General features: G+C 40.9%; 1 protein-coding gene across 1 annotated transcript; it reads left to right on the top strand.

Moving 5' to 3' along the window:
• Positions 1 to 20: 20 nt before the first annotated feature.
• On the top strand, positions 21 to 27443 carry GANC (glucosidase alpha, neutral C). Its single transcript, XM_086462016.1, has 24 exons — positions 21 to 49; positions 1191 to 1253; positions 2779 to 2887; positions 4397 to 4524; positions 5454 to 5636; positions 6577 to 6622; positions 8018 to 8084; positions 9484 to 9580; positions 10150 to 10330; positions 11106 to 11259; positions 12477 to 12712; positions 13882 to 14008; positions 14929 to 15008; positions 16641 to 16784; positions 17178 to 17274; positions 17655 to 17756; positions 18246 to 18489; positions 20154 to 20218; positions 21950 to 22026; positions 23263 to 23337; positions 23764 to 23877; positions 24401 to 24513; positions 26011 to 26114; positions 26996 to 27443. The coding sequence occupies exons 1-24, from the start codon at positions 21 to 23 to the stop codon at positions 27103 to 27105; spliced, it is 2745 nt and encodes a 914-aa protein (XP_086318142.1). The 3' UTR covers positions 27106 to 27443.
• Positions 27444 to 27814: the final 371 nt, after the last annotated feature.

The following is a 27814-nucleotide window of genomic DNA, read 5'->3' as shown; positions in this document are numbered from 1 at the left end:
TCGCTCGGGGCAGCTCCGCCATGGAGGCGGTCACGCCGGGGGAAATCAGGTAACGCTGCCCGGTGGCGGCTCCAGGGCCGGCCCTCTCCTGGCTCCCGGTGTCGCTGGGGTGGCTCCACAGCTTTCCGCGGGAAGCGGGCCGGGCCCCAGCAAGTGCCTAGAAGGCGGCTGGGGGTGGGGGGCAGGCTGCGGGGTCCGTGGCAGTGCTGTCCCCGCCGCCCCTGCCAGGGCAAAACCTTTCCGCGTAGCTGGTCGCGGAGCGGAGGCAGAGAGCAGGTTTCAGAGCGCGCAGGACGGTTCGGGTGCAGGCTGCACCGCTGGAAGGCAGTCGGGTTGCAGGGTGTTAAATTCGGCAACGGTGTCCCACAGACCCGGTGCACAAACCCGAAAGTGCGTGTGTATCTTCAGGCAAAAATGGGAAGCGTTGGATTGCCTAAATATATGGTTATTGTGAGGTCTCTAATAATAATCCAGGTCTATTAATATTGAGTCACAGGAGTGGCAATCAAGGCTTCATGGCTGCCACCTGCATTTTACATGTTGCATGTGCGTAATTAAGAAGTATTTTATAAGCAGCAGCTCTGTCTGCCAGCGTTAATACCTTATTCTCTTCCATGTGTGTCTGAACTCAACCCATTCTGGGAAGTGTTGTGATGGTAGACCCTAGTGGCAGTCTATTTTTTCAGGCAAGCCAAAAATTTAATATTGTCTAATAGATCTAAAAGTTACCTCAAGCCTAGAGATAACACAGAGCTGTCAGCAGGACCATCCCTCTCTCATTGGTCCCGCTGCGGGTAGGAGAGAAGGGTGCAGGGTTTCTCCTTTTCTGCCAATCCTGCCTCTTTCTCCATTCTTTTTACTAGAACGAAATATTTAACTGTAAGGACTGCAGAGAGAGATCTGGCTTCAAAATGCAAAGCCCCAAGAATTCACTTTTGCTCTGTTAGTCACAGATTCAATTGTTTGCCAAAGTTATCAAAGTTTCGAAGAAAATGGTTTAGCATGGAACTAAATGTCTAAGAAATTCTTCTATTCAAGCACAGTAGTTCAAAGTCCAACACATTTCATGTCGCCACATTTGTCTGCGCTCTGTTTAATCCTTACCCCTCTTGAGGAGGACTCCATCATCTGATCGTTCAGCAGGTGTTTGGTGAACACATTTAAACATTTTCTTTATCTGCTCTTTCTAGTGTCAAAGATGAGGCTGTGGACAAAAGCACCTTTAAGAAATGCAACCAGATTGCTTTTTACAGGTAAAGAGAAGAATTGTAGGGTGTTGTGGTTTTTTTTAACTAGTAATATTAAAAGATACAGGGAGTACTTACACATTGATTTTTAATCACAGCAAGTCTGATACTTTCAGGATTTATCTTTCAAAGTGAGCGTTCCGCTCACCTGTCAGTGAGCAATAATCAGCATATTTTAAAAGGCGGAATCTCACATCTAAAACCTCTTCTGTTAAAATTCAAAAGAATCAATCCTCTCATCTGACAAATCCCCAGCAATATTTTTAACTATAGGTATGTTCAGACACAGGTTGTTTTCTTGATGTGGATATTTCTTGAATATCTGTATTCGAAACAACAGGATCCTTGATAGAAACCATCAGTCTGTGACAACAGTATACATAATTACAGTGTTGTCGAACGAGTGCCTTGGCTGGAATTCAGCATCAAATCTAAATTCTAGCTCATTAGTCTCTTGAAGCTAACTTTAAGATAAGTGATCCTTCTCATCCCTTTTCTAACTGAGATAGCTCTCCTCCACCTTTTTTTTTTCTCCCATCCTCCATTATCTTCTATCCTGTGCTGCCTGAGTGAAAGAAATGATTGCCCAGTGTAATACCAATTAGTCACTGACTTACTGGGTTACAGTTTCAGATCTTCATTTCTGTTCTGCAGGTTCAGAAAACCCCAAATAACGTTTTGCCAGTGGGAGCAGGACTCCTTCCTCTTTTCACCCCTTTCTAGCCTGTCACCATTTTAACTTAACACATCTAATTCCTCAGCAGGAGGTTGCCACACACTGGCAAGTACCAGATCCTGTCTTTGCCCTGCTTTTGAAAGAAATCCTTTATCTGATTGTTCGCATTTATGCAATATCTGTTTGCAAGGAAACAAAGCCGGTTTACTAATGAAGAAGCTTCTCTTCGAGGTAGCCTCCGAGACGCTTATCTTCAAGTAGGTCATAAAACCTGGGCTCAGCAAGGCACATTCTACAAACAGTTGAAAGAGCCTCTGTTTCAGGGTCTCTGTCCTAAAAACATCATCAGGGCCAAAAGCTGTAATCAAAACTCTCATTGAAAAACTATTTCCTCAGCGCGTATTCAGGAGGTTACAAATTACAAACTAATACTGCTTCATCACCACAGAATTTAGAAGCTGTTCACCAGAGGGTTGCAGACCAAGCAGGGGTATATGACAGAAAATGAAAAACAGATTATTCAGCTGAAATTTCTGGGGCCATGGAAAGAAGAAGAATGTAACTGGACCACTGATAATTCAGTTGGACACGTGAATTAAGACTGTTATTTTTTTAAAAAACTGTATGGAGTGATGATGGGTGACCAAACCCCTCTAACATCTCATTCATAAACATGTTTGTGTGCTCAGAACTGTATTCCTTCTTTTCCCCCTTGACTTGAAGTGCTGATAATAATTGTATTTGAAAAAAGTCAAGCCAAAATTGTTAAGTAAACGTTTCTAACAATATTGTGTCCCTCTGTGTGATATATCCACTATGATTAGGGAGACCAAAAATAATTTTCTGTCTTGACAGGCGTCAGAAACTTCTACATCCTGGAAAATCCTTGTATCGAGCATTGTTGGATTCAGTCACGTTAAGTGATGATAATGTCAAATTCCAAATTATTCATGAAGAGAATAAGGTGAGATCCCACATAGCGTCTAAGAGGGTACTTACAGAAAGAGCAGTGAATATTACCAACAAGTCTGATAATTGCAGTTTTTGAGATTTTTCAGTGATAGATATGTAAGATATGATGCAAAGTATCAGCCTAAAGATGCCCTTACCAGTCAGTATTTATTTGGCAGATTGAGACTGTGCAAGAACAGATTTGTTAAGCAACTTTAAAAAAACCTTTAACAAGTTTATGAAAAATCTGAATAAACTCTTTTTATATGAAAAAAAAAATTCAGAGTTTTCTCCACTATTCCAAAATAATAAATTATTTTTCTGTAGTGGAATGAGAAGACCTGTGTTCCAGCACCTCCTAACCGTACCTTTGTATTCCTGTGTTTGCTCAAAGGCAGTTTTTTGGGAAAAAAAGAAGTCTTTGCATTTACAAAGACAGCCAGGAAGAGGGGTGTCTTCAGTTTCTCTAGTTTAACAGCAGAGCAGCTAGCACATTCACTCAGGGAGCAGGCAACCTAACCCATCCTCAGATTATAGGAGTTTGGAAATACAGCTCTCTTCCATGCTCTAAGCATCACATTATGTAGATACTCTGCATAAATGAATTTTCTGCCTCTCTTGTTAATCCTGACCTTCTTTGCAGTCAGCACAGAAAAAGGGGCCTGTTTAAGGCAGGTGAAAGACTGAAGGCTCTGTGGCTTCCTAGACTATTCAGGGGATTATACAAAGGTGGAATAATGTAAAGTACTTCTTGGGAAGCAGGATCTGGAACTCCAAATGAATCTTTTCTCTCTTGCCTACTCTCCCTTTGGTATTATGGGTCTTTCATTCTTTCATGCCTTTGAAGAGAGCAGGGCTGATCGGCTTCCAGGTAAAGGGAAAAGATATCAGGCCAAAATTCTTCAGCCAGTTTTACGTCTCGTGGGAGGAGAGATTAAGAAAGGAAAAACTAGAAGAAAATTGGACTTGTGGTGTAGGGATCCTCCACGGAAGAAAAATGAATTATTTCCTATTAGCTAGAACAGTTCCCTGAACTCTAAAATAGCAAGTTACAGTGGGTAGGGCAGTATTATGGTTTTTCTTTAGATGTCTTTCTGATATAGTTCATCAGTGTCAGCACCACTGTGAATACTAGTGAACACAGAGCACTGAGGTTTTTGCAAAAAGCCCACATCTCAGTAGTATCCCACTTTTACATTAACAGCACAGTAGTGAAATTGTCCAAACTTCAAGATTAGTGTATACTACCCCTGTTTTCCATACTCTTGTGGGGAGAACTGCAAAATACTAGACATGAGAGACTTGAAGGTAAAGAGTCTACTTAAAAAGAGTTGCTTTTTCAAAGGGGAGAAGTAGAGCTAGCTGGTGTAAATTCATATGGATGATTGTTGCTCAGCAATGCTAAAGAACATTAAATCAGAAAGCAGAGATGTTTTTTTCCAGCCAGTAAGTGTTTGGGGTGTTGAGTTGAAGTAAGTTGTTATTTTTTATCCTACCAGTTTATATGTTTGTTTGCTCCCAGGTCCTTCTACAAGTAGAAATTTCTGAAATAGAAGGCAATATTTTCAGGCTTAAAATTGATGAGCCATCTCCTCTCAGAGCAAGATACAAAGTTCCTGATGTTCTTACAAAGGAACCTACCACCCAGAGGTAAGTGATGGGAAGATGACTTAGCACCTTAGTAACTTATACAGCTTCATTTGCAAGTATTTTCCCTTCTCCCTCATTTGTGCTACACCACTACAGTTGTCTCTCTATGATACAAAGTTGTTACAGGAAGAGAAAATAAAACTACATGTGGTTAATTTACTTTCAAAAATTCATGTTAAATACATAAGAGAAAGTTTTGTCATGTGCATAAGAAACCTGAGGCTCTTTGACCCAATCAGAAAATAGCCCACTTGTTATGATGCATCACTTTTACCTAAGGCATTACCTGTTAATGTGAAAAGAATGCAGACTGCATAGTTTTCACAGCGGTTCTGTAGCCACCTGTTGCACTGTGCAGTGAACCCTGAACACAGCACGTATTTCTGGCATTTCTTTGCCTCAACTTTACCCTTCAGGTTTTTATAATGTGTTTGGATATTCTCTGCCTGCGGGAGCTGCGTGAGGACACTGACACGATCAATGTGATCTAACAAGTGAACCTTTATTTCCGTGTTTCCAGTGCAATTTATAACCCTCGACCACACCCAATAAATACTGATTGGCTTCATCGCAAATAACAGCCCATAGTCCAACCCGATTGGCTACATTGCGAGTCATGTTCAAGTCACGTTCACAGATGTTCACACCCATCTTCTTCAAGAATTAAAACTGCATCATTAATGGCGGCTGTCTCTTCTCCTGCACCTGTAAGATGTTCATGCCCCCTGCACCGGAAGTTGTTTATGCTTTCAGCAGTTCCGGTATGTCCCAGCTCAGATTCTCTGGAAAGGCTGGATTGTTCGCATGTCTCTTATTTCATAAATGTCCTCCCACATCTGCCCATCTTTTCTTTGAAATTGTTATTTGGTTACAGTGGATTTCACGTGCTGCTGATTCATATAAAGCCGTTGATGCTTTTCGTTTGCCAGACTCTTCATATCCCAGAAGGAGGCAGGTATTTTGGTGCTGTCAAGTGTTCATGAGGACTACAGACTTCAAGTCACAGCAAACCCCTTCCAGATTGAGCTACAGTCCAAGGGTGAGACTGTTCTGAGCATGAATTCCAATGGGTTGTTATATTTTGAGCACCTACAAGCACCTCCCAGTGACAGGTACAGTATCTGTCTATCATACCGTAGTATGTACTGATTGTGCTGTAGCTGAAGAGAAACAATTCTATGGAATTTCAGTTTCTGTGACAGAAGCTCTTACATATTGAAATCTGTCTTCTGTTTTACTTCATACCAGTAAGTACAATGGTGAGGTTTGAACTTCATAAAAACTTTTAATCTTCATAAAGATGTTCTAGATTAATTAACTGCAGACTGCTTTAATCCCTTGCAGCAGCCATGGGCAAAATGCTAACTTCATTTAGTGGCCAGTTCTGTGAAAAACTAAAGTATCCTGCTGGTAGCCCTTGTCTTGCTTGGGAATGAGTGATGGTAGTGTAATGGGGTTATTCGTTTTGTCTCCTTTTATCACTAAACTTACTCTTTGGGTAAGTTTTATTTACCACATAAGTTCTTGAAGTGTGTTTTTTTCAACTTCCAGTGTGCCATCTGATTTTACAGGTCAGACCCTTTGCAAAGTGCTGGAAGGGTGAGAAACCACAGGGCGGGACATGTCATCACTAGAAAAGGAACATAGCAAGCATCTCTGTTAGAAACAATTATTTCAAAAACTGTAATTGACTGGGAGCCCTTAACAGAGAATGACATGGAAGTGAGGGTCTTCTGTGCGGGTAAAATGCTGATGCAGATAGAAATAAATGTGAAAGGCCAAGAAATCAACCTAACTCAAATAGGGAGTGAAGATTATTTTAAAACATTGAATATTGAAATGATTTGCCAGTTAGAGCTCTCAACTATGACATCAATTTTCAGAATAGTTAAGCACCAAAATTCTTGTATAATGTATAAGGCTATTCATAATGCTATATGAATAATAATATAATAATAATGCAATATTCATAATGCTATATTAATTTTCTCTTTGAAATCCCTCCTTACATTAACAATAAATTGATTACTTCTATGTATTTTTTTTCACTAGAAAACCTAAAGCAGATACCAAGGAGGCAGCAAGTGATTCCTCTAAGGTAACCCATGCTTACTGCAATTCCAGCATGAATATTTTGTGGAAAAGAGAATTAGAATCACATGTTCTTTTTTTCTGGTACTATGTTTATAAGCATAGTCTAACCGCTTTTCAGTGAAATTCAAAAAGGACCTGGTATTTCATATTGAGATATTTTGCAGATTCATAGTTGAATAAAGGTTTATGTGTTCTACCAGGCCTGTAGAAGGCATCAGTCAGGTAGATCTAGTTCCAAAACGTGGGGTTTTTTTCCATGGCCTTTTAATTTAGAATTTCTTTCTCTTTTGTTCTCTCATTTGATTTGGCATAGATGTGTAAAGGGAGTTCTGTGGTGATATTTGGTCACTTTGCACTTCCCTGCTCATTGCAAAGAGAATTTCAAATGAACAAGACCTGTTTTATAACAGTCCAAAAATATGCCTCCACGTACATTCATGCTTAAGTAAGATTCCCTCTGAAAAAAGACCGAGTCTTGGCAGTGCATAAGGGTACATACCAGTTTTCTCAGGAGGCTGAGTTATGTCCGTGATATAATTTTAGCCTCCTGTAGAGCAGATGGCTGCTTACTCCACCTTCCTGTTATAAATGGAAGGAGCTTCAGCATACTTGTGTCTGAACTCTTGAGTTCTGCCAGGGAGCTTGCTGGCTCACACAGCTGCAAGAGCCTATGTCTGCTTATTCTGGGATGAATGGAGAAAAGAAAACCAGGAAAGACGCTGCAAAAAGTGGCAATTTTAGCACAACAAATGTCAGGGCACAAGGCTCAAAATTTGAATGAGGCTAAAAGTATCAGTTACACACACAGGACTCCAGAGAGTCTGGAGTGGTTTTTTTGTTGTCTGACCCTTTCTGGGTAGTGGGTTGTTTTCTGTTTGTATATGTTTTCCTGTTTGGTTCCATCCATGCAATCTTTGCGTTTCATAATCATGTTCAACATCCATAAGAAAGAAAATTTTTATGTCAAGAACAGTCATTCACTGGAGAAACCTGCACAGGGATGTGGTAAAGTCCCCATCACTGCAGATTTTCAAGAAGCAATTGGATAGGGTATGAGATTACCTCATCTAGGCTCCGTTTCCCACAAAAGCTTGGACCAGGTGATCTTTTGAGGTCCCTTCCAACCTGGGCTATTCTGTCATTCTGTGACTCTATTCAAGACCTCAGGTATTACTTTTATGCTGTAGCAGAGTACATGTGTGTGCTCCACTAGGATGTCAGTTCTTCAGTGTAAATTCCTGCAGCAGGATCCGAATTGTGTTTTGGACTTATTTATATTAACCGTATTTGGCAAAAAAGCAGTTAACTGTACAAATCTCATGTGAATAAACATATTTTTCTTAGAAATACATGGTACAAGAGTTGCATTTTCTAGGCTTAGCTATTTCTGTTTATGCAGGAGAAACAAGAGGACCTAGGTCTCTGGCAAGAGAAATTTGGCAGTTTCTTAGACATCAAAGCTCATGGTAAGTCTCAGTCTAGTTCTGAAAACAGCTTTACTGCTTTGTATATATCTGTGTTCATTCATTTTTCTGTCTGCTTTCAGTTTAGCTGCTTAATGTTTATCAATGTGTTGCTCGTTCCTTATTTTAACTTGCCTATTAGGTATCAGTGATGGGTAACAAATTTGACAAAAGTGCTGGTAACATTCATTAGATTTCTGTTCAGGAGGGAACACGTGAACTGTGACCCATTTTGTCAGCTCGCTGCGTGCCGTTTCTGACACAGCATAAGCCTGTCTGCGTTGGCTGACTGGTATATAATGCATTACTTTATTTTTATTTTCCTTTTTTTTTACTTTTTTACTGTCAGCACATAACATTGATTTCACTTGTAGTTTATTCTCACAACATATCAGAAATCATGATATCTAAGCATTAATAATTGTCACAGAGAAACTCTTTTTAAGCAGGGGACTACAAAAGGAAATACTGAGCAGTCTTAAGGGATAAGAAGGTTATAGAAATGTGTAGGTCAGTATCTCAAATATAATTTAAATTATTAGTTACCAAATTTTATGACTGTCTGCTGTCTGTTCAATTGTATTCTACATTGAGTTGGTTAGCTTTGTCTATTACCACTATTATGCAGACTTTTATAGCAACCAGCACTACACAGCAGCTGCAGTAGGGAGAAGGAAGTCTGAAAGAGCTGCCTTTTGTTGACAGGAGCTTCTTCAGTTCACAGTCGAGACATAGAGGGACAGGAAGCTGTTGTCCTTGTTGTTCATGCTGTATCTGATGTATTAGGCCAGCATCGTGTTTTTCTGTTTCTCTGTGTTGGAGGAATGAAGTCCATATGGTCAGGTTCTGATCCTGAAGCCACTGCTTGTCAGTCTATGGGATCTCTGGTCCCCTGCTAAAGTTGCTCTGGATTCAGTAATGTGACAAGATGATTTCACTGGCAGAGGCTCTTGTGCATGCAACTCCCCTGGCTGAGGCTGAAGAGAAGAGCAGTAGAAAACAGGCAGCTCTGACTCTAAAGTCCACTCTACTGTACCACTGTGCTGCAAAGCTTGTCTTGTAGGTACTGGAATAGAAACAGGAGATAAATTTAAGCAGTTTCACCGCAGAATAAAGAAGTGACCCACTATTACATGGGGTTTTTTTCTATTAAAGTGATTCATTTTATCTTCTTAAGCAGATCAAAATCAGAATAAATACAATAAAATCTGTTTAAAACATTACCTCTGTAGTACAGAAGTAATAATGAAAGTGAAATTGAAAGCAAGTATGAAAGAGCTAGTTATAAAAAGCTGCTTTTTATTTTTATTTTTTTTTTCAGTTAGGTTGCGCTGCTTTATTGCTTTCAGCTAAGCCTGAAAATGGAACTCTGTGGTCTTCTCTTTTAATGTTATTCCCACAGGTCCTAGTTCTGTAGGCATGGACTTCTCTTTGCATGGATTTGACCATGTTTATGGAATACCACAACACACAGAAACACTTCTTCTCAAAAACACCAGGTAAAGGTGGCAGATTGCTAGTGAAAGGAGTATCACTTTTGTAGAGGAGAGCTATTAACATTGACGTAATAATTTAATGCAGACAACAAGTTGAGGTATGTGTAGTATATAGTGTGTTTCAGTTTAATGATACAGCAAACTGAATCATAGCCCCTGTCCACGTGGAGTAAGTTGTTCTGCTTTCCCTTTCCACTCTGCAATTTCACGAATGACCCCTTCTGTTCTCTCTGTTTTCCGTGCATTTTTTTTCTGAATTGCAGGATTGGTCATGTTTAAGCAGAACTCTTAAAAGAGCAACTCCATGGGAGGATGGGAGAGCTCAGAATTCATATTTTAGGACATAGAGCAAACGAACAGTAGTCCCACTGGCAGCAAAAATGTTGTTTGTTTCAAATAGCTAGAACCAATGCAAAGAAGCAGTGATCTAGGCTGTCCACCTCTCAGCTCTGGGTGCTAAACAAAAGACCATAATACAGAGTGTTCACAGAGTTTGGTGGAATGGCAATAGAGCTAAAGTTGGCCTAGTGCAGGATGCTTACATATAACAGAGGTCTGTTTGTTTGTCCTAGTGATGGTGATGCCTACCGGCTTTATAATTTGGATATCTTTGGCCACAAGATACATGACAAAATAGGCATTTATGGTTCAGTGCCCCTCCTCTTAGCACACAGGCCTAACAGAACTTCAGGGATCTTCTGGCTGAACTCTTCAGAAACGCTGGTGGATATTACTACAAAGGCAGTAGCTGAGGTGAGAGTTGCTCACTTTTCTCAGAATTTAATAGTGAAAGACAACGCTCCAGGGCAGGGCCAGCAAGATTGTTGTATTAAACCGCTGAAAAGAACAAGGAGATGCCTCCTTTCAAGGGCCAAGTTATAGGACTTGTATCTTAACAGGTCTACAGGAGAAGGCAGAGAGGGAAATGTAATGTTGGAGTGGAAAAAATCTACGCAGGCAGAAAAATGGGTGGACAAAAATCTTGCCAGTCTCTTGGATTTGAGGAATTTTTCTGAGTTTTTAAATTCTTGGTATTGCCACACATTTCTGCTTAACAGACTCATTCTTCTGAGCCTTCTTCAAGAAACATAAAATGTTCTCACTCACTCAACTATTGAAACAAGCATACAAATTCTGTTAAAATTGAAGCAGTGAGAAAAAGAAAATCTTGCTTTATTCCAGCCCTTCATTACATGGTTAAAGTTATCAATTTTCTTTATTACTTGGAGTGTCTTTAGTTATAAATATTACTCAAAGATCCTGCAGAAAATGCATGGTCTTTAATTGCAGAAAAGCTTTAATTACTTTGCCCCTCATTACCCAGTTTTCCTCATTAACTATTACTCTGTTTTATATAAGCAGTATGCAGGGTAAAATATTTGTGAAGGATATATAAGGAACATTCAGTGTGTATTCCTAATACATGCCAGGTATGTGTTAGTGAATTTTGTGGGTTTCCATCTTTGCTCCTTCATTGAACAGAAGTTTGATAGAGAGATACTCAGTTTTGCCTTGATTTCCTTCAAAGCATATGCCATCCGGATCTGCTGCAGAGGCTGCTAAGCAGAGAGCAGTGCCTCTAACTGATGTGCGCTGGATGTCAGAAAGCGGGATCATTGACGTTTTCCTGCTGATGGGACCCACTGCGTGTGATATCTTCAAGCAGTTTGCCCAGCTAACAGGTACTAACTCACATAATTGGAGTCAGTAGGGCACATTTACCTGGGAAATTCTCTGGGGAACATGCTGTGCCCACGAGTGGGTTAATATTTACCTAGCCCATTGTGTGCAAGAGGCCAGTTGTTCCCAAACTGCAGTTTGTAGAGCAAAGGCTGGTGCCTCCATCCTTGTTTTTCCTAGCATCCCCAGCTGGTCAGACTTGGCCCTATTTGAGAAGCCAGCACAATTACTTCTGTCTGAAACTGCTCCCTTAGATGAAGAGAGGAGACGAAGGGGGTTGGAAGTGCCAGTCACCATCAAGACAGACCACTTTATAATGAGAAAAGACTGGTGTAATGGAGTTAATGTATCCTGGAGAGTGGAGAAAGAGGATAGGTAACTGTACAGTGTGTCCGTTAGGGAAGGGAGCAGAGTGGCATGCAGATATGTGAAAGGAAAGAAGCAAGAGGCTCAGGAAGAGACTAAAAAAATGGAGGCAAGAGGACTAACATTTTATGAAAGCAAAATTCTTTATGTACTAAAGAGAATTAAAAGCACAGAAACATCCCTGGTAGTTCCTTAGTGTGTTAGCAGTGATTGCTTGCTGCACAGATGTTAAGGAGAGAATGTGGTTCAGCTGAACAAGAATAGGAACTCAGTCAGATCACAAAAGGATCTTGCCAAGCAGTACATGCTCAGGAAAATTTTCCAGCTCCCTTTTGCCATATGCATACGTATATACATGTTTTCTAAATTTAAAAATTCATAACAATTGCAATTCCGTGGTTCTTCTTGTACTGCAGCACCTGTGGGCCTGTTTGCACTGCTCAGGTTCAAGCAGTGACAGGAATTGCATTCTACTGATTAAAATCTATTTAATTATTTGCATTAATGACAGTTAAGCTAATGTAGAATATTTTTTTACATTAGGAAAAAATTAAAGAATAAAATTATGTTGGTTACTGGAGTAACATTTCAGCGGCATGGAACAGCAAGTTACTTCTCACTCTTGTATTATCATTACAGCCCTTTGCTCTTTCTGGCTGTTGAGCTTGTTGTGATGTTTGTTATTTCAAGGGTTCAGTCACTTTGGTATGAAGAACATGCTCTAGACTCAACTTAGGCGAGCATTCCCTAGCTCCAGACAGATACATATCAATCATGTTAACTTTTCTAGAGTCTCTAGATAAAATCCTGAAGGGCATTAACGGTATCATCTTCATTCATATGCTCTTCCTAGGCACTCAAGCCCTACCCCCCCTTTTTTCTCTGGGTTACCATCAGTGCCGCTGGAATTATGAGGATGAGCAAGATGTCAAGGCAGTAGATGCTGGCTTTGATGAACACGACATTCCTTATGATGTGATATGGCTGGACATAGAGCACACAGATGGCAAGAGGTATTTCACTTGGGACAAAAAGAAATTCCAGAACCCCAGAAAGATGCAAGAACATCTCAGCAAGAAAAAACGCAAGGTAAATAATACAGCAGAAGAAAGAAAATATTTCTGTGTAGTGTCAAGCTACCCAATCTAGCTTTAACCAAGGTACTTCAGGTACTGGAAACAGTTTAACTAGAACAGAGAAAATTAGGCTGTGTTGCAGTCTGGTGATGCTTCCAGTGCACAAGCTACCTCGTTTAATTTAGCTCCTCATGCCATTTTATTATTTCGTAGTTTGTTCTGTACCCTGACCATCAGGCTAAGTTTGACCCATGTGAAGCTCCATCTTACAGAAGCAGCCCAGTGCTGTCCTTGATGGGCACAGTAGAAAATTTTTGTACTTAGCATGAGCTTTCACCATTGATAGTTATCCTTGCTTCATCTTTTCTTTGTATTGATAATACTTTCTATTTTCTGCTTATACTAACTGGATTTGTCCTTTATGTTGATATGATTACTTACCGTCAACTAAATGTCTTTTCCTTCCGGTATGATGTACAGTCTGTTAGCTTAGTTAGTCTCTATTTCTGCTTTTACAGCTAAAATATATTCCTTGGAATTACAGAGGTATTACAATGTACACAGTTAATATTGAAAAGCTGCAGAATCGCTTAATGCTTGATCTTTGCCAAAAGTCATTGAACAGGGGACCGTTGAAGAAGCATTCAAGTTTTATAAACTCTTAGTTGGAGCTGTAGTACTTTCTTAGCTTTACAGCAAGGCAGTTAATGGCAGCAGAAAGTAACTGCAAAATACAATACGGGAATGTTTAAAAAAAATAGAAACTTCTGTTGCTGTTATATGCCATAGAAACTAAGATATATTTAAATGTCTTAAGGCAAATCATTTTAAGCAGGGACATGAACATGAAAGTCAGATATTTTTCCATTCACAGACTACTGCAGTGAATTAAACATAATGTTTCTAGGGACTGGGGTACTAGCTTTTATCTGAAACAGTGGGTTTTGGCCCTTATTTCAGAAGAGTAAGCATGAATTCATGCCCTCCTTGTAAATTCAGCTATTACACATAAGTATAGCACAGTATATACAAGAACTGGTAACTGCTTTATAAAATTAGTGACACAGCTACCTTTTTTACCTGAAGTGAAATTGTTATCTGCCTTTTATCAAAAGTGAACTCTTACTGTTTTGTTCAGTACAGTTGATGGTAATGATGCATTTTATTTTCTTGTCCTGGCAGCTTGTCGTCATTGTAGATCCCCACATTAAGGTTGATCCCATGTATACCCTGTATTCACAGGCAAAAGACAAGGGATATTTTGTGAAAGACAGAAATGGACAAGATTTTGAGGGCATCTGTTGGCCAGGTAAAAAACCCACTCTATCTCTACTTTTCAAGCTGTTTATTTTAAAAATTTTGCAGAATACTTTCATTGGGACCCATGGAAGTGGAATTAAATTCTTACATTCCTTGCAGTTTTTGTAAGTATCCATTATTTCAAGTACTTTGTGGTTTCTTTCGTACAGTCATGTTCTAATTGCCTCAGCTGTACAACATCCTCTGTTATGTCTGTTGGATCTGCAGACAGTCCCAGTGCCTAGAACTACAAAAGTTGGATTTGTTGAGCAGAACAGCCATCCCTCATCCCAACTTGTCTTGGGTAACAGAAATTCAGTCTGGTCTGTTGCAGTGAGCACAGCTTATGTAGGCTGGATGAAATTAAGTGAACCCTGATACTGAAAACTTTGATTCAGTCATAATATAGTGATTTGACATGTTATTTTTCATGAGAAGATCTCGTTGTGGGGAGGCAAAGGAGGTTGTCCCCCTTCTTTACAGACAGAAAGCCCACAATCCTGGCAAAGGAATGAATATGGGAAAAAAACAAGGTCATTACAACTTCAAGTAGCATGGCAGGATGTAGTTACTCAGCTTCTCAGTGACACTTTCCTCTTTGAGCTCAAAATACCAAGGATGCTGTCTCTCTCTGGCTTCCTGTTCACATCTGAACATATTTCAAACTGCTAGCAGTCATCTTAAATGGTGCTGAGCTTCAGACCTCCAGAATCTATGTGTGCTAGTCTGCAGAACATGGCAAGGGGTGTACTGAGTTCCAAGTCAGCCTGGAATTTGCTCTTGAGCTTTTTTCTCAGAAACCTTAGTGACTACATTATTGCTGCCCATTGTGGAAAGCATCCTAGATTTAGGCTGCTGTATTTAGGTGCAAGGACAATGTATGCCTGCTCTTAAAATCAGGTAAATAATTGGGTTCTCCCATATCCACAGGTTCCTCTTGTTACTTGGATTTCACCAATCCTAAAGTGCGAAAATGGTATGCAGATCAATTTGCCTTCAAAACATACAAGGTGTGTATGTATTTGTTTGCTCCAATCTACATATCTCAGAAAGCCTGCAAATGGGGAAAAGAGAGAAGAATAACTACTGGCTAAGCAAGCTGGCGGGTTTTGTAGCTGTATTATCATCATGTAGAAGAGAGTATCTTGATAAGCTGAAGTACCACAGAAGGATTTTGTCTACGCTAAGAAAGTTGGAACCCATATGCCACCAGTGAACCTGCTCACTTAATTGCAGCAGTATGATGGACAAACTGCAGGCATTTTAGCAACCCATAATCTAGCACAGCTGCTGCAATTCCAGCTTTTACCACCATGATAGCATACAAGGAGTGATGTGCGGGTGCTCTTGTGTAGCTCGTGGTCACTTCACCCTGACCTTCCTTCCAGCATGCCTGTCCAGTGCTGAAAGTGTCTGGGTGAACATCTCCAGTTCCAGTGACCCCCAACCACCCCGAAGGTCTGCTTTGCAGTAGGGTTGTTGAAACCACTCGCACTCCTACCTGCATAGTAGACATTTCCCATGCTGCTTTTCCTCTCCAGTTTTTCTCTTCTGGCCTTCTCTGATTTTTTCCTCGTAGCTATTTAATACTTTTCTTTTCCCTGCCTCTTTTTCCCTCACCAGAAGGCAGGAATAGCAAGTACGTACTGAGTTTTGTAAGAATTTGTCTTGGTTTGAAAGACAGGTGTCTGTGGAGGAAGGCAGGAGCCTCCCTTGAAATGGAAAGTGCAGCCCCCTTCCCTCCAAATTATTATAATTTTGAAATTAACGGGCGTTCAGGCAAAGATATGGGGAATAGGAATAACAGTTCTTTACTAATATATATATATATATATATAACACAAGGCAGGGAAAAAACAAACAACCCACTGGTTTACACTGACAGAGTCAGGAATACAACCTGACACCCTGCTAGGGTGGCAGTAGCAGTCCGATAAGATGGTGGCTGCAGTCCTCCTGAAGCGATGGATGTAGTTCTGTGGAAGCAGCAATCAGGTAAAAGAGTCTGGTCTTCCTCCGAAGGTCCAGTGGTAGGTAGGTAGCTCTTGTCCTCTGGAACTCCAGTGGGGGGAAAAGCTCCTCTGGGAATCCAGTGGAAGAAGGCTGCTAGGGTGTTGGAGATCTCAGTTTTTATTTGGCATGGACTGCTTGGCTCCTTCCCCCCGGGCAGAGCATCTCACAATGGGATGGGGAGTCGTGAGGCAGTTCCTTGATGGGCCATTAACAGGAGATAGCCCAGGAGCGAGTTATCGATGGGTCAGGCGATAAGGCATTGTTGTGCCCATTAACAGGAGATAGTCCAGAGGGGGGAGGCAGGGAGCACCGCCCCACCTGGTCTCAACAGCTCCTGAAGATGGTAATAGAATATTTTTTTTCCTTTTGGCACATTTTACACTGTAACCCAGGACAGAATTGCAAAAATCAAGTGGGCTTGTAGGCTGCCACCGTGACCATGAGGGCCACCAAGAGAGATTAGATGAATGACTGGCAGCTCTCAAGTGACCACAGGAGTATAATTACCACATCTTGCTTTGCTGCTGCTATTTCTGCTCATATCCCAGACTGGCCTGACACCCACTAGAGAAAAACACACTGAGTCACAGCAATGGCTGTTATGTCCTAATTGCAACCCTGTGTCATAGGGATCCTCTAATATCCTCTTTGTATGGAATGACATGAATGAGCCTTCAGTCTTCAAAGGGGCAGAACTAACAATGCAGAAAGATGCTGTGCACTACAACAACTGGGAGCATCGGGAAGTACACAACCTCTATGGATTCTACCAGGTGGAGTATCTGGAGACACAAACCAGCGGTTATTCTCTTGGAGTGTGTCTAATGTGGTAATTTACACAGTAGTAGGTAATCTTTAACTTCCGGCAAGGACTGAAACTGTGCTGTGTTGGATATTACTGTATTAGAAATAAACTGTGATTGGTCACAAGAAAATATGACAGCATACGTGCCTTTCTGCCATAACAATGTAAATTCCATTGGTACATGATATTATTTTTTTTTGTTGTTCAAGTATATTCTAGTAAGAAAGTGTTGCTTTAATAATAGGTATTATTTGTGGGTACAGATTTCTTAGTTTTCCTTCCTTGGAAGGGCTAAAAAGGCAGTGTAGCAAATACCCTAATTATAGAGTTTGTCTTCCTGACTTATATGCATGGTTTTCAGCAAATGGCAACTGCAGAAGGACTCATCAGACGTTCTTCAGGAAAAGAGAGACCGTTTGTCCTCACACGATCTTTCTTCGCTGGATCACAGAAGTATGGTAAGTAAGGACTAGCTGGATGCCTTCCATGCTGCTTTGTTCTATTAAGTTTGGTGTGTAGTAGTCTTGAGAGGACAAAAACTCTCTTAGAAATACTGTCATGATGAGTTCGTAAGAGTGCAAGTGATTAAAAAAATCAGGAGAGGCTGGCAAAGTGTGTCCAAGTTAAAGGCAGAATTAACAACTCGTGTCGTGTGACAACTCACTACCTGCTTTTATTGCCTATTTCAGGAGCATCTGTGTATAAAGAAAAAAGAGTTACAATGAACAGCAGTTCACCAGTAGTTCATGACCATTCTTGTCTTCTTTCCTTAACTGCAAGCATAAACTGAAGCATACACCCAACTTTCCTATGTAATGCTGAAACTGAGTATTTCCAGGGGCAGTGTGGACTGGAGACAACACAGCAGGGTGGAGTTACTTGAAAATATCCATTCCAATGCTTCTCACCATTAGCATGGCAGGGATTTCATTCTGTGGAGGTAAGGTGTTTAGCTGGAGTTTGCTCACTGTGCATAAATCACTGGTGCCACCAAGTTTGTATCCCAAGATACAGACGGTGGAAAGCTCAATAGTCCAGTGTGTTTCCAGGCAGTTTCACAGATTAGTCTGGTTTCAGAAGCCAATAACCTGGCTCTCACCATCATTTCTCCACTAACTCTTATGTAGTGTTTGCATCCCATCTGTAGCAGCGGTCCTCAGGTGATGTTCTGAAGCATCACTGTGACAGTCCTCTGTCACTGGGGAAGGCACTCAGCCTCCAAAAGCTCTCTTGAGATTTTTGTTAAAGGATAACTTGTTACACCAGTTTTCCACTCTTATTTGGACAAGCAGCTGCCCAACAGCAGAACTGCAAGGACACTGTGATATGCATGGATTTATACACTTGGAATGTTTGTGAGAGGAGAACCTCACATTTTTCAGAATAATTTCCAAAAATGTGTATTTTTATTTGTCTGCGCAATATCTAGCTGATGTGGGAGGGTTTATTGGAGATCCAGAACCAGAATTACTTGTTCGCTGGTATCAGGCTGGAGCCTATCAGCCCTTCTTCAGAGGTCATTCTAACATGGAGAGCAAACGGCGAGAACCGTGGCTCTTTGGGGAGAAGAACACCCAGATCATCAGGGAAGCCATTAGAGAGCGCTACGTCCTCCTGCCATACTTATATACACTGTTCTATCGGGCGCACACAGCGGCTGAACCGGTTATGAGGTAAGAGCATGAGTCAGGAGGTTTAGTGATTATCTTCAGGGAGTTACTTGGAGGAGGGAAGTTAATTACCGTCTCTTACTTTTGTGATTACTTACTTAAATATTAAAAGAGAAAAAAACACACAAAATTTACTGTATTCTATTTTCATACATTCTGCAAGCTTTGGTAGGGTTCTCAGAGGAAATTTTTATGTTTTGGGTTTTTTTCCAAATGACACCTGGAGCACGCTAATTCAATAAACACTGCACAGTTTTTAAACATGTTTTTAAAGTACTAAGGACTCCAAACTTCTTGTCATGATAAAGTATTCCACACTTGAAACAGTGCTTAATGCACTATGAACTCTCTGACCTAAAAACGTAAAGGCCATTTTGCCCCTCATGAAAATATTTGTTGCTGCTGAATTGTTACTATTATAAAAGCTTATTTCATACTGATGATTTGATCTCTGCAGTATTTTGTATAATTTTTGTTTTAGTAGAGAATCTTAGTAATCTAGAACAGAAATTAAATTAGAAAACAAACTTTTGTTCTACTGCTCTCTAACCTCTAAGAAAGTGCCTCAGTGGAACTGAGTGAGGCAGTCTTCCAGAAAGAGCTGATGTCACTCATCTCCCTGGTATTGCTGTGTCTTTGAGGTTGCCTTAGAACTGTCCTTTTGCAACACATTTACCTTTGCTTATTGTTACGCAAATACAGTACAACTCCTAAGTTTGAAATATGTAAAGGTCTTTTTGACAAGGGTTGAGTAGTTTGAGTTTCAAAGATGATTTGCATTACAGACATAGTGTGAGCATCTGTCTGCACATGTATAGACATACATGCCCCTGTTGTATGCACTGACGTAGACAGTGGGTTTCTGTCCTTCTTGAAATGAAGCTTATGTTGACACATGCACTGCCCACAGTATTAAATAGAACTTCAAGTATGTTAAATTTGCTGCAGTAGGTACAGAATTAGAGAGGAAGCCTGGTATTTTTCTCACTGAGACGAGTGGAAAACATGTCTCATTAGCAAATGAACAGCAGGGCTGCAGTGAAGAAGTGGATACCTATGAGTGAGCAGGTGAGCCAGGCTTTTTGTGTAAAGAAACCTAGACCCTGTCTCTGAATGAGCTATTATCTTCATAATCTCTCTAACTTCGAATATACAACTGCTGTTCTGTAACCAGATGGTTATTGCACTACCCTTTTTTGAGAAAGACTGAAAAAGAACTTCCAGTGCAGGTTTTTCAGTCATGACCAGATGGACACATGCTATAAAAGCAGTAGTGAGCTGCTGAGAAAAGGAAGGACTTGCTGCAGAGACTAGCTCATCAGGTGTCAACACTGCTGGTAGACAGACAGAAAGGCTCATCCATCTCCCCTTTGCTAGAAGGAAGGTGTGTGTGGTACAAGTTTGTAAGGAGGGAAGAAAGTGAGGCTGTAGGAGGCCAAACCGTCGGTATATTGGAGTGTCTTAATCCATGTTGTACTGAGAACTCTCATCAGTAACTCAGAAGGCGTGCTTCAAGGCACAGAAGAGGACCTTGCCCTATCTTCAGTTCTTGAAAGCTGTACCTTGTAAAACGAGGGAGAACATGGAGCCTGAAAATGCAAGAAGGCCTTGAACAGGCTGGTAGAAGAGGAGAAACTAGCTGAATCACACTATCTTTCTTTCTACAGGGCTCTCTGGATAGAGTTTCCAGGGAAAACAGAAACTTTTGGTGTGGAAAATGAGTACATGCTGGGTAAGCAGGTGTTTTCCCATTCTCTGGAATTTGAGTTAAATATTTTTGAGGTGATAGAGTGTCACATTACAAAAAGAAAACATGAAAACTCTGCCCAAGACTTAAAAAAATTATATTGTAACTGAGTGTAGAACTTGAGACCTCTTTAAGAGACCCGGTTTTAGCAACACTTTGAAAATAGGGGGTCATATGAGATGCAAAAACTGAGTTCAATCTCACTAGTTACTTTCAAAAAACATGGTCAGTTTTGACCTGAAATATGGAAGTTTACTGTAGTAGCTAAGACCACAGTCTGCTTCAGAAATGACAGTACCAAACAACTACCATCCAGAGCTGATTGGTTTTTAGTCTAATATGGCTGGCTGCTAAGGTCAGTGTTTGCAGAAATTAGGCTTAAGAGGTGAGTGTGTTTGTGTAAAGCACATTCAGCCTATACGGGAAGAGGGAATGGGAGGGGAATCACAGAATGGTTTGGGTTGGAAGGGACCTTAAAAATCATTGAGTTCCAACCCCTCTGCCATGGGCAGGGACACCTTCCACCAGACCAGGTTGCTAAAAGGCCCATCCAGCCTGGCCCTGAACACTGTCAGGGAGGGGACAGCCACAGCTTCTCTGGGCAACCTCTTCCAGTGCCTCACCACCCTCACAATAGACAATTTCTTCCTAATATCTAATCTCAATCTCCCTCTTTCAGTTTGAAACCGTTACCCCTCATCCTGTCACTGCACTCCCCGATCAAGAGTCCCTCCCCACCTTTCCTGTAGGCCCCCTTTAAGCACTGGAAGGCCGCTAGAAGGTCTCCCCAGAGCCTTCTCTTCTCCAGGCTGAACAACCCCAACTCTCTCAGCCTGTCCTCCCAGGGGAGGTGCTCCAGCCCCCTGATCATCTCCATGGCCCTCCTCTGGACCCACTCAAGCAGGTCCATGTCTTTCTTGTGCTGGGGACCCCAGAGCTGAACACAGCACTGCAGGTGGGGTCTCACCAGAGCAGAGTAGAGCTGCTGGCCACGCTTCTCTTGATGCAGCCCAGGATGCGATTGGCTTTCTGGGCTGTGAGCGCATTGAATGTTGCATTTCATTATTTTTTTTTTTACCTCTGAGCTCAAGAGTGCCCACTAGTGGCTTTCAAATGAAGGGACATTCACTTCTCATGCAAAAGTCTGACCAAGGTAGGCTGGACGTTGCAGCAAAGCTAAGTGTGGTGAAGCAGAGCATTTCAGAAGACTCTGGGAGTTCAGCTTGCATCACCAGTGGGCCAGGAGTGAAGAAGTTTATCAAAGCATACAGTCTATATACATTAATTTTTTATTTGTTTTTGTAAGTAAAGAAGAAACATCCCCAGTGCAATAAGCTTATGCAGATTTTTTTTTTTTTTTTAATGAAGACATTCCTGTCTTCCACACTTTTGGTTAGAAAAGAGTATTTTTTTGTTCAATGAAAGAGCAAGCAGGCAGTCATCTCTTCGACTATGAGGGACCCAGAAGTGCTTCCAAGCTGGTGGGTATACAGTGCAGCCCAGCTGCATCCCAGTGCCGTAACAGAACAAGACCCAAGCAGCTATCAGCTCCCTATATGTGCCTCTTTTTTTCAGTAGAAATTGAACCTAAGCACATGGCATGCTCAAGCAAGCCCCTCAAATGGCTGTGGGAGGCTGACAACCCCAGAGTACGTATCTTCTGCTCCGATGAGATGCAGCCTTGAGGATCACAGTCACTTTTATGTTTTCCTCCAGGAAATGCTTTGTTGGTGCATCCAGTCATGGAGCAAAAGGCCAAGGCAGTGAGTGTTCTCCTTCCAGGGTCAGAGGAGGTAAGAATGAATATGAAGCTGCTCAGCTGTCCAGCCCAAAAAAGTGCTTTATACAGCAACCTTCCAGCTCCCCATCTCATAACTGCGAAGCACTGCTGCTCTGACAAATGCTGGCCAGCCATTCTGTGCCACTCTGAACCTTCCTTCCATCTTGATACCTCGCATGCTTAGCTCACAGTAAATTTATTTTCTTGCTTTTCCAAGAGCTGCTGCACAAATCTCAAGTCTCCTATAATTTAAATCTCTCCTCAAGGCTTCCTGCTTCTCATGGAACACCAAAAAACAGCTTCACTAAATTGTCAGTTACCTTTTTTCATGTATGCCTCTTTGTGTTAAGCTTCTCCTTTATGTGGAAGAAAAGGGATCTTTGAAGAAAGGTCATAAGGAAATCGGAGGGAAGCTGTGGGAAGGGAAAATTTTAACAGGGAAATACAAGCCTCAGAAGCCTGGAATGTGTATAGCAAAGGCTTTGACATGTAAAGATCAGTTCCTCTCTGAGGGAAAGTTACTTATCCACAGGATGGCACTGTGATCCACTCCTACAAAGAGCGTTTGGCTGCAGCAGCAGAGAGGTGGAGGAAGGGAAAGAATTTGGGGGAAATAGTTTCTAAGGGAAAGCCTGAGACTCTAGAGAATGAAAGACAGCAGCAAAGGGGAGTGTGTGAGACCACGCAGAGCCTTGTGACTCCATTAATACACCTGAGGACACTTAGAATTCTTCTCAGTATAAGGAGAAAAATAGACTAGGCTCTCCAGACAAATATTTTTATTAAGATCTTTCTGGGAATTGTCTGGCACACGTATAGCAGTTAAACCCGCTGACAAGTGTGACGCATGGGATGTTTCAGATGTAGCTCTTTTTTCTGACCTGTTATTAGCAATGTTGTTGTTAATTTTCACTTCAATGTAAATATGGTTATTCTGGAACTCAGCATTTCTACATCCAAAAAAAAAAAAAAGAAGGTATTTAACTGTTTTGCACTTCCAGATGCTTTAAGACATACAAGATGTTATGCAAACTGTAGAAAAGATCAGCTTATTTTTGTGCTTCAGGAATGAGAATACATTCTTTCCATCCAGAAGGTCATTTGATTTAAAAAGTAAATGCTATTTCTTGCACATCAAATAGGTTGTTAGGAATAGTGACGGTAAGGTTAAGCAGAAGAGTAACTGCATCTGCAGAGGGAACAGATCTTGCCATATATGTCATGCTCATTCTTTTTTAATTTTTCCTAGATTTGGTATGATTTCAGAAAATTTAAACGAATGGAAAATCCAGGCACTCTGAAGATCCCAGTAACACTGGAGAATGTATGTTTTTGCTTTAAAATACTACTTCTATTGAGCAGGAAAAAAACCAAATAGGCTTTCATTTTGTCTACATTCAATATTGGAAAAGTGACATTTTCATTTCATTGTAGGAATGTAATCTAAAATAGCCTTTGTAGATAAGAAAAGTCCCATCTCCTTTGTTCTTAGATGGACACTAGTGTGTCCTGGTGGTAGGGAAAAGCTACATGATGTAAGGCAAGTTCTCCAAGCAAGGCTGCTTCTCTTGTGTGCATACAGGAAGATTACTACTATTGCCATTATTAGTTAAGTAGTTTTCTTTATGTACATGTGGTAAAATTTCATTTCTGAGCTTTGATAAGAGCAAGCTTCAGTTATCCCTGTTTCAAGTTAAAATTGTATGACCCAAGTATATGAATCTTTCTACCCTGGCTGTGTTTTTCGCAGATCCCTGTGTTCCAGCGGGGAGGTACTGTGATACCTCTGAAGACCATGGCTGTAAAATCCACTGAGTGGATGATAGATATTTCTTACGAACTCCATGTGGCCCTGGACACAGAGGTACTCCAAGATGACGTTGCCTTTATGTCCATTTTTAGGTCCTTGCTGCCTGTTCAATCAACACAATGGTATCTGCATCTGTATGCCAAATGGCTCTCCTCCACTTTTTGTGTTTGGGGGGGGCTCCCACCTCTCTCCCACTGTTCCCTCAAAGTGAGACTATGTGAGTATAGCAGAGGCAGAACATTTTTCTGACCTTTCTCAGCGCTCATCTAGTCCATTGGAGGAAGGACCAGAGAATGAGCAGGCCACAAACTTCCTCTTGGACACAAAGAGAGAACTTCCCGCAACTGTCTTTCCTAACAAATGAGGTGACACCTGGCACCCACAGCGGTTTACAAAACCAGGCTGTCCAAGTCTTCAAGCACTTTCAGAACTGGACTCCCTGAGCCTTATGGGAATACAAGTCACTAAAATAAAATAAATACACAGTCATCACCATGAAGCATAACATATAGCAAGACATTTTTAGTCTTAACTAGAAGCTGCTGTTAATTTGTTCTCCACCTGGTGTGTTTCACAGGCCTCTGCAACAGGTGAGCTCTACCTAGATGATGGGCATTCATTTCAATATCTCCACAAGAAGCAGTTTCTGTATCGGAAATTCACTTTCCACAAGAACATTCTCTCTTCCAGGTAACGGCAATTGCAGACAAAAGCCGCCAACACACTGTCGTGGGAAATGTCTTTTCTGGTTCATGAGGCCTTCTTACAAACATGGAAGTGTTAGTCTCGTCTGTTGCTTAGTGAAGTCACAGAGCATGCAGAATCTGTTATAAAACTGTAGGGGTAAACAATGTTCTGCGTAAGTCTAAGGGCAGCAACACATGAGATACTGAGTCTCATATTGTTTCAATCTAGTCAAATTAGAGAATCTACTGATTTACTCAAAGAAAGTCATCAGCAAGAGTAAAGCCTGTCAGAGAGACAAAAGCAGATAAACTGGGAGATTTGCAAATAGGCAGCACCTGGAGTGTTTGTATTTTCAATCACTGGAACAGGCTCCCGAGGGAAATGGTCAAGCCACCAAGCCTGTCAGAGTTCAAGGAGCATCTGGGTGATGCTCTTAGTCATGTGATTTAGTCTTAGGTAGTCCTGCAAGGAGCAGGGACTTGGACTTGGTTCTTACGGGTCCCTTCCAACTTGAGATATAATTCTATGATTCTATGTGGGGAACCACAGACAGACACCATTACAGGTAGTTTCCAAAAGTCATAAACAAATGCACCATATGTATTAGCATGGTAAAATATACAAGAAAAGCACTTGAAAGGAAGCATGAGGGAATACAACCTGCAAAAATTGAGTGAAACAACCTAAAAGCCAAAAATATCTGTAGCTGCTCGTAAGGAAAGAGATGCTAAGTATGTCACTATGACACTTTTACTATCAAGGTGTGTTCCCCATGGAGGTGTGCAGTGCATAAATGGTGATTTCTTTATTCCTTCAGGGTTCAGAAATATGCAGGAGGTGGCCCTAAAATTACAAATTTTAACACAGAGCAAAACTGTAGACTAGCTTCAATAATGTGGTTAAAAGTATGCTTCAAATCTCTTTCTCTGGGATACGAAATCTCAAAAAGCTTACGAAAGCTTAAAAATTCAGGATGGAGAAGAAAGATGTTGCTAAATTGCTAGCAAATGTAGAAGTTGGAAAAAAGTCATTTTGAGATGAATGGTACAACATTCTGTTCACTCTGGAAAGAAAAGTTTCATTTTGATTTGAGTTCTTTTAGAGCTTTTTAATAAAAATTAAATTAGTTACGGAATGAAAGATGGTTGTGCCTCAAATTGAAACATCTTACTTAAAAAATGTTAAAATTAGCTTTACATTTATACTTAGGAGTTTTAACTACCATTTTGCAAAAATCCAGAAGTTTTTTGGTTGTCAAAGCCACACTTTTTGCCACAAAATGTCTTCTCAAACGTTTTTCCCCTCTAACTTTGTGAAATCTGCTATGCAGTGAAAAATTAGCTGATAACGGGAGAAAGTTTTACTTGTTTAAGGAGAAAGGTAAATAGAGGAGATGAAACCAGTATAGGGAACTTTCAGGGTGAGACTGAAATACTAGTTTCTCTGAACTTCTACTGATGGACAGAAACTAACGTATATGAAATAATTTTCTTTTTTCAGCTGCACAGATGAAAGCGGACAATACTACACTACATGTGTGGTTGAACGGGTAATAGTTCTGGGATTTGGACAGCAACCCACTTTTGTGACAGCCTGTTCCAAGGGTAATGAACTGACTTCTATTTTACTACAGTTTTTTGGAATACTGTTACTCTGCTGCCATTCGCTAGAGGAGGCAAACTGACAGCTTTATAAAGGAAGTGTTATGGCATAGGGAGCATCTTTGTTTAGTTTTCTTTGCTACTTTTTTGATGTCAAGGACAGAATTTAGTGAAAGGAGCCAGCAGCTACTCAGAACTAATATTACATGCAGAACTGAAGAACGCTTGCTTTGTAAGGCAATAGCATAATTGAAAAAGTCATTCAGAATTAACAAGTTCAGAAAACTTTGTCCTGCACAGAATATGACCAGAGAGCATTTCAAATGAAGGACCATTTCTTCAGATCTGTAAGCCTGCCTAATCTGGAACAGGAAACTTGCAGACAAAACCAGAATTACTTTTCTGTTCTCTTGCTCATGCAAAAGCGTCTGGAGTTCCTGACTGTGTGTGGGTCTCTAGAAGTTGTGGGGGATCCCATATGGATAGGCAGTAGCATCTACAGAAGGGGCTTATAATTTCTCGCTGCTTTCCAAGCACGTTCCTTCACTCCAGGAATCCTGTGGACATGGACTTTCTGCCTCCACCTGTCAATTTTGAGAAATTTTACGGTGCTTTGAGGAAAACCTATGCTGAAAAAATTATGTTATGTTTTTCAGAAAAATCCTCAAATAGTTCCATAGTTTGATGTATCATAGTTTGAAAGGTCAGAATAAAAGAAATAGTTTTTCCAATTCTCCTGCATTCTTATGTGTATACCAGGCAGATTTGACTACTATTTCTTTTTTAATCAATCGTTTCCACCAGTGGCAGGGATAGTCTGAGTCATGTGTAACTGTGTTTCAGAAGGGCTCTTCCTAAATCATAAACTCTCTTGTTCTGTTCAGATGGGGAAGAAAAAGAAGTAGTTTTCACATACGACATGAAGACCTCTGTGCTGAAGCTGGAAGATTTAGCCCTGAGTGTTGGTGCTGACTGGCAGATTTGCATCAACTGAAAGGAGACGCAGCTTCTTCAAAGAATTCATTGAGAGGTTGAGGGGAAATAAGTTGGGAGGACTTAAAACGTTCACTTGAATCCAGTCAAATCAAGGAACTTATTTCCCACCCACACCCCCAAACTAACATTTCCTACAATTTTTCTCTTAAAGCACTAGTTTAAACTTGAGTAGCTCTATTTGGCAAAAAGTAATAGCACTAGGACTGTATCTTGGGGGAAAAAAGCTAAAAACTATCTGCTCCAAGCTAGCTTCACTTAGGCATTAAGAATGAGTTCTGCCTTCACTTGCACCAAAAAATCGTAATTTGATGGGGTGAGATTGTGGCTCATTGGCATGGGGTTTAATGTAACTATTTGGAAAACCCACTGTTCAGAGACTGGAGTACTTAAGAAGAGCACACCTGGATCAGCTCAATAGGCAGCGTCAGTAGGTATGCCAGATGCAGAGGTTATCATCAGAGTTCTGCCTGCAGGCTGCCTTGTGAAAACAAACACAGAAGGAGCCACCCAGTGTGATTGCAGACACTTCCCCTTTCCAGTCCTTATGACAATGCAAAATTAGGCAGTCTGTACAGGAAAGTAAACAAGAGGCTAGCCAAACAGTTCAGTCACTGAAGGGAAGGTTTGAATAGGTTGTGCCAGTCAGTTGTGCAATAGTGAAAGAGAGTAATGTGGGAGTGCAGAAGCCTCTCTGAGAGCTGGCTTTG

This window comes from Leptosomus discolor, chromosome 3 (assembly GCF_034619465.1).
Source record: "Leptosomus discolor isolate bLepDis1 chromosome 3, bLepDis1.hap2, whole genome shotgun sequence".
Taxonomy (NCBI): Eukaryota; Metazoa; Chordata; class Aves; order Leptosomiformes; family Leptosomidae; genus Leptosomus; species Leptosomus discolor.
The sequence above is the reverse complement of the archived record's forward strand: the minus strand, read 5'-3'. Positions and strand labels throughout refer to the sequence as shown.